The 7780-nt window shown below is 36.9% G+C and overlaps 1 protein-coding gene across 1 annotated transcript in view; it reads right to left on the bottom strand.

Annotated features, from left to right (window-relative positions):
• Window positions 1-5974: 5974 nt before the first annotated feature.
• KCNH8 (potassium voltage-gated channel subfamily H member 8) overlaps window positions 5975-7780 on the bottom strand; it is a 177337-nt gene continuing 175531 nt past the window's right edge. The window contains exon 16 of the mRNA XM_041466515.1: window positions 5975-6685. Within this exon, the coding sequence (XP_041322449.1) occupies window positions 5975-6685 (711 nt within the window). The remainder of the gene's footprint in view (window positions 6686-7780) is intronic.

Genomic DNA, 7780 nt, shown 5'->3' with positions numbered 1-7780 from the left:
GCAACAGGCAAAACTGCAAGTTTATGCAGCTGTTCCTACAGCTGTCATTTATGACAGTGTTAACTCTTGCACCCTTTGCATTTTGAGAGAAATCAATGTAATAGATCAAAGGCATTTGAAAAAGAGAATGAATTCAAATAGTTGTCTGAAATTGTAGCTCTTTTAGGAGCCCTGTCAGAGAACTTTGAGTATGTGAGGCTGATAACACAGCATCTAGGATAATAAAATTTGAAAACTGAGGAAATATTTCTCATAAGCCTGTTGGTGGAAATATTTATTGCATGTCATATTATTTCTGTTGATATTTTATACTATGGTTAAATACATACTAGCCATTTACAATTGTAATGTATAATTTGTAAAATTAAGTGTCATTGAAGATAAAGATCATCACTATTTTTTTTTCTACCTTTCCATTTTTTCGTCATGTATAAGACCTTTGGATTTACCACAGCAAACAAAAAATCAGTGGGTTCCAGAAGATCTGTAAAGAGAGAACAAATTCAAGTGTTAATCTCGGAAATAAATGCACAGACTTAAAACACACCATCAAGGCACAAATGTAAGTATCCATACTAAATCTTAAAATTTAAAACAATTTGAAAGAGGATGGTACTGCTGTTCCTCTTTTTGTGGTACCAAGCTGACATGAGTCTTTCAATTATTAAACATTATTAACTTGCTTCTTTGAGAGATTTCCAAAGACTGGGAAATTCCAGTATCAAGGTACACAGGTAAAATTTTCTTTTCATAATCCAGTTTCTCTAAATGAATGGATCAGATCTGAGGCATTTCTTTATGGCTATGAAATCAGAAATTGCTGTTTCTTGTCATTGTTTTTGCCACTGACAATGACAGGAAAAATGAAGAGACCCTGGGAAGAGAATTTTATAAAATACACAGGAGATCAGTGGTTGGTCTGGGAATTATATGATTTTTATGCTCATCTTGAAAGGGGTGAAACCGATTTTGCATGTGGCATTATCTAACAAACATGCAGCTGTGAATTATTTTTTACTGGTATCTAACTATTTTGACAATTTGCAGATAATGAATGAGATGAACTTACATTTCTTGAGATAAGCTACTTGATTTTCTGAGTGTAGCAAAGACTCAGTACCATGTAGGCTGCTGGAATTGATGACAGCTGGGCAAATTCCTGTTACTGATGTAGGGGAGTGATCCAGAAAATCAAGCACCAGCCCTTTTCCTTTTCTTATTTCTTACTCCACTTCTAAATTACCAGCTAAAACTTCGTTCTTTTAAGGCTGAGGTAAATTATTAGAAGTGTTTTTCTAGAACATGGGAATGTGACTGTGCACTTTTTGTGGTAGTCCCAGCAGCAGAAAATATCTCAAGTGTGTCCTACTGAGAGGCGTGTGAGGACTGTGTGCTTTTAAGTTAAGGAAAGAAGATGTAGGAAATGTTGAGATCAGTTTGTTTCAACCCAAGGCTTCATTTTTGAAGCACAGGTTTTTTTACAAGCTACCAGGTAGGTTATTGACACAGTGTGTTACAAAACTGCCTCACAAAGGGAAATGTGTTGAAATCTCATGTGCAGATAGCAGATGGACTAATTAGAGTAAGTTATTTGTGGTAGATAACCAGCCAATGGTCAAAGCAAGGTTATCAAAAGAGCTGGTTATGATTTGTGAAAAAATGATAAGTATTTGCAGAATTTGTGATAAGCTGTGTGTCTTAAATTGAATCTAGTAGGTACCATGGGCACAAGACAAATACATATCTGTAATGATGTATCTGAAGCAGAAGACAAATTTCCTACTTTGGGTATTTTGATTTGTTTGTTTTCCAGTGCATCTTTTTCATGTTTTCCATTCTTTTTCCCATTCCCAGTGAAAGGAACTACAGCGTTGTGAGAATATAACAGTGCAGGAGATTTTGGCTAAAGTCCAGTGGTTTACTGCCTGAGTCTTGACAGAGACCAAATATGGTGTCCTATTGCATGACAGAGTTCAGTGACCATTTAGTTTATTAGTGGCAGACAGGATGATTCTTAATAGAAGAATTACCAGGAAATAAAAGACATTGTTTCATGAAGTTAGAAAGAGAATATAAAACTGAATAAGTGAGAAAAAAGACGAGGAAACTAATAGAGAGGGAAAAGAAATATTTACAGAAGAAGAAACAGACAGTGGTGGTAAATGCAAGAAAGGAAGGAAATTAGCAAATTTAGGAAGTAAACTGATGCAGAATTAGATAAGAAGACAATATTTAACAAAAACAATTAAAAAAAAATTTTGTGAAGCTTAATGTAAAAAAAGAATAAATTCAATTGTCTCAGCTGGGTGGTTTGATGTTAGGGTGTGGGATGCTTGTATTGATTTTCATATTGAGAATCTTTTGAAGGTAACATATAAATATTACAGTGGTTGTTGCTTTAATCCCAGATATCCTCAATGGCTGCTCTGTGTGTAGAATTAGTATGTCCATGGTAGTCTTACTTGGATACTGTTCCATTCAAAAAATATAAGCCTTCACATTTGTCCCTGTGAATTGTCATTTCACCTTCAAAAGTGAAATGTTTTTCATAGGTTGCAGATGCTTTCCAACAAAGCTGCTTGGGGAATGCTTTTCCTGGGACTTTCATATTATGATGGTGTCAGGGAGTTTAAAATAGTACAACTCTTCAGGACCTTCCTCTTTCCTTGATTTTGACCAGCTATGCTGGTCTTGGCTGGGAATTTTAATTTGCTTCACACAGCTCTTCATACCAGCTCTTCACAGAGCTGGTATGGGACTATGGTTTGAATTTGTGCTGAAACAGGGTGATGAAAGGGTTTTTGGTACTGCTGAGCAAGACTTACACAGAGCCAAGGCCTTTTCTATTCCTCCCCCACCCAGCAGCAAGGGGTGCTCAGGAAGTTGGAGGGGACACAGCCAGGACAGCTGACCCCAACTTACCCAAGGGACATTCCATACCATATGGTGCCATGCTGAGCATACTAAAGCTGGAGGAAGAGGAAGGCAGGGAGGAGAATTTGGAGTGATGGTGTTTGTCTTCCCAAGTCAAGGTTATGCATGACTGAGTCCTGCTCTCCTGGAGATGGCTGAACACCTGCTGCCCACAGGAAGCAGTGAATTCATTCCTTGCTTTGCTTTGATTGCAGGCATGGCTTTTGCTTTCCCTGTTAAACTGTCTTCATCTCAACACATGCGTTTTCTAGCTTTTACTTTTCCAATTTTGCTGCTTATTCTGACAGGAAGGAAATGAGTGAGTGGTGACATGGGGCTGAGTTCTGGCTGGGGTTAAACCACAACACCTGCAATGAAGGTGTTCTTGCCTTGTCTGAAGTTCCTTGAGCCTTTCCTTGGAAGGCAGTGCACTCACCTGTGTGATGCCCATTTACAGAGTCTCTGCAATTCTGGTGTATTCCTTGAAACTATGGCCAGTACAAACAGTGTTTGCCAACTTTGTTTGGGATGTGCTTGACAGTTGCAGAAACAAGGAACAACTTAGCACAGATATCCTGGAGCTATTTCTATGTAGTTACTGCACATGCATTTTTATTTTATTTGTGAATAAAATGTATAACACTAAAGCTAAGGCTGTGTATGCAAAGAGGATTTTTGTGTTTCCACTGACCTTTTTAAACTTTCATACAAAACTGACACAAAAACTCCAGGACAAAACATCCAGTTTTATTCTCATGACACCAGTGTTAATACTGGAAAAAAAAAAAAAAAAAAGCCAAAATCTTAATGCACATAAATAATGGTTTATATGTCCTAAAATGAGAAAGCAAATGCTTCTCTCAATTTATATGGGCAGTGAAAATTGTTAAGTGATATTGGGAACTAGACATGGTGTGCTTGTGTATTCTCAGTCAATAATTGGAATACGGTAGGCAGAGGAATCAGGATTTGTGAACAGCTGTGCACCATGTATCTGTGCATCCCAAGGAGCTGCGCCTTGTGGTGAGGACAGGAGAGGACTGTGGCTGTAGGGTGCTGAGGTGAGGTGGGGCTCCTGCCCTGGGAGTGGGGAGCAGGCAGCCTCCCTCAGCCTCCTGCCCAGTGCTGGAGTGGGTGGCAGCAGATGGCTAAAGGTGAATCAGAACTGTTTGCAGAAATACCACAGGACTGTACTTGCTACTGTATTTGTTACTATCAATTAATATATATATATTTTTTAATTTCTGGGATATTCTTTATTTAATCAGCACTTCTCTATTTAACCTTAAACTAAGAAAAAACTGGAATAAAGGGAAAGTAAGAAACCCTCTATTCACTCACATTGAGGTGTAGACACACTGGCAGAGTTCAGGTAGCCCAAAATGAGAGATGACACTTCATCCCTAAATTGTATCAGTAGGAAAATGGCTGTGAAAGGATGTAGGTTGGGCACAGAGTATCAGCTGGGGTTTGTATTCCCACGCATGGACAAATGTTAAAATATATTCTGTCTTTGAAGTTTCCATTAAAAATCCCACCAAAACAACCTCTTAAGGAAGTTAAGCCTAAATCTGTGCTCTATAAAAATTTTAATTTGATAGCCACAATTCTGCATGAATTATTAAATATAACTTAGTTTACTTATCCATTTTAGGACATTTATTTTGGCTTGTAAGCATGTTTTTTTTAGAAAGCTTGTTAAAGGATATGTAAATGTGATGCTCACTGCACATCTTTATATATAAAAATCAAAATTCCAATGCAAATCTGTAGCCTTGGTTGCACTGTAGCAATATGTTTCTAGTACATTAAATACCAGAAAAAAAAATGTTGAGGGGGCATTAAGTCAGGTTCTGGATTAAATAATTTACCAAGTCTATAGTATCTCTTTTTTTAAAAAATCTGACTAAAAATCAAAGCTAGTTTTTAGAGATGAAACAAAAAGATCAATTAATAAATAACTATGTTAATCTTAATTCTTTCATTCAGACTTACTAAAATTGTAATTTTCGCCTTTAATGTTCCTCAGTTTGCTCATTGGTTTTCATCCCTTTTAATGTTCTTAACCAGATATAAAGTCCCTAAAAGAATGTATTTTAAAATGTTCACTTGGTCTTACAAATGACAATGCAATGCTAAGACACAAACCAAGAATACTTAATGTTATCAGTATAACAACTCACTTTTAAAGTAGTGATACCTTATTATAGGATACAACATTCCAGCTCTTTTATTTTTTAAAATAAAATAATACCTTAATTTATTTGTATTCCACCAGAATGAGTACATTCATTGCAAATTGCATGCACATAAAAGGGAAGCCATTTGTAAACTACATGATATCTTAACAATAAATAGTATTTGATCTAATACACGATGGTAGTTAATTTCTTGTTAAAACTGCAAGCCTTTACCAAAATGAAACCAAACTCTTATTCTCTTTATAAATATTTTAAATAATTTTTAGGTACATGTTTCATACCAAGTATATAAAAATAGTATTTTTAGATAAATTAAGAGGTTTCATTTACATGACAAATAACGTGCAACATCTAAGCACTCTCTAGCAGCTCTATTTGGTTGATTGTCTAGATGACATGCAGCGAATGTCCTTTGCCTTCACAGAACTTGACAAAAAGACCAGCAGGACCCACGATCACCTGAAGCAAACAGTGCCATAGATATTGTTTGGGAACAACAGTCAGACACTCAGAGAAAAACCTTTGCTTCGATGAACAAAAGCCACCCACAACAGTTCTTTGTGCTAGAATTCCAGCTGCTCTGACCCTCAGGGTCTTTGGACTATCACAAAAGTCTGTCAAACAGACAAGTTATATCTGTATTCAAAATGTTTTTTCAACATGCTTCTAGAACCTAGAAATTTATTGTTTATCCTATAGTATGAACCATTACCTTTTCTTACTTTCTATAAATCTGAATTTTCATGTTTGTAAGTCTCCATGATCACCAAAACAGGGATCAAATAAAGCAGTCATGCAGTACTCTCTAAATTTAAAACTGGCAGCTGTGGAACATGCTTTGAGTACCACTTCACTGTTTCTCATACATCTATGGCTTGGCAGTCTTTATCTTTAACATCCCTTGTGCTTGTCACAATGTCTACTGGGAAATCTGGGGTCTGTGCAGAAGTTACTCCGGCTGTTCCTTCCAGATCCCACGATCCTGGCAGGTTCTCAAGGCTTAGTGAGCTGATTGCTCCTTGGCTAAAACTCCCTTCCTCTGATCTGCTGGGCAGCGCTAGGTGTAGTGATGTCTCTGATGAAGAGCATACTGAAGGAGAAAGGGTTGCTGAAATAGACTGAAGAGGAGTCAGGGTAGTGTCTGAATGGGGAGAGGTGCATCTTAAAAACTGCAGATTGTCTTTCTGAATTACCTGATACTGGGAAGGGGAATTTTGAAGGCCTGTTGTATAATAAAGTTCACCATCCATAGAATTTTGCAGGTTGGGTTCAGTCCTTTGGGGACTGCTGCCTACAGAAGACAGATCTGTATTCCAAATGTCACATAGTGTGTTTCCACGACAAAGTTGTGCTTTGGTGCAAGTGAAGTTCCCAGCTTGCATGTGCGAGCAGGGTTGATGTGTAGTCCAAGCCACTCGAGGCTGAAGACTGTCCAGTGTGGGACTTCGAGATAGGCTGTGCACAGCACAGAATCCTGGAGGCTTCTGGGATGTCAGCAGGTTTTCCAGAAGGTGCATCACATTCTTCATATCCTTACGTAATTGTGAGACTTCTTGACTTAAAGATGTCATCTGTTGTGAAAGGGCAAAATATCACAGTATTTATTCACCCACCATGCCTAAAATATGTACATACATCCCTCTTTTCTTTCTAGCAATAGCAACTCTCATCTTTGGCACACTGTAGAAATGCATTTTAGTAGTGTATATGTGAAAAATAGTCCTTCCAGCTACTTTAATCCACCTGACTTCAAATTATTCTTTGCATATAAAAACTGATCATAGGGTGAGAACTGAGATGATTTCCAGATGCAGTACGACATCAATATTTTCTTGATCAATATGGTTTAAATATTTTAAACCATAAAACTTTGTTATTAAACAATTTCATGCTGATGAATTACATAAAAATGGGGTCTTGTGAAATCTTGTTTAGAAATACATGTGAAGTATAATGCCGTCTTCATAGGAAAATAAAAGAAATCCATAGTTTCAGTTGTGGACTATTACTAAAAACAAAAAAAAGGAGGGAAAACTGAAAACTCTAAAACCAACTTGTTACCTCTAACTATTTAAAAAATATAAAATATTGTGAAGCATTTAGTTTCCATGCACTTTTCTGTATGCTTAAAAGGTACTACGTATAACAGACATTAATCCATGGCATAGATTTCTCCGGTGCGTGCACAAAAGGAACAATCAGATTTTTTTGTCAGACCTTTTATCTTAAACGCTAAAACTGCTGGTAGCATCCATTTGGTTTCATAAAGTACATGAAGTCTTTCCTCAACAATGCTGTTTTGGGTGGGGATCAGATTGGTAAGTTCTGAACTTGTGTTTTAAAGTTGACTGGCATTTGAACATTAATGGGGACATATTTTTCGGCCTTTATAAGGACTAATGGGCAAAGAAAAGTCTAGCTCAAACATAAAAGCAACACACTCATCATTTCTAAGGGCAGAAAGTAAATTTGATAGTTATCAATCTATTTTAGGTCAAAGCACCATTATCATTAAAACAGAGTTTCTCATACTGGTGCTACTCTGTTGAAAAAAAGACATGACTGCACATTCATCTTCAAGCCATATGTCAAAAAGAAAATAATTCAGGGAGCTTTTCTTTGATCTCAAGTAGAGACACCACTGATTAGATGACCTACACAGACTA

Source organism: Pyrgilauda ruficollis, unplaced genomic scaffold (assembly GCF_017590135.1).
Source record: "Pyrgilauda ruficollis isolate IOZ18807 unplaced genomic scaffold, ASM1759013v1 scaffold2, whole genome shotgun sequence".
NCBI lineage: Eukaryota > Metazoa > Chordata > Aves > Passeriformes > Passeridae > Pyrgilauda > Pyrgilauda ruficollis.
This window is presented reverse-complemented; position numbering and strand designations above follow the sequence as displayed.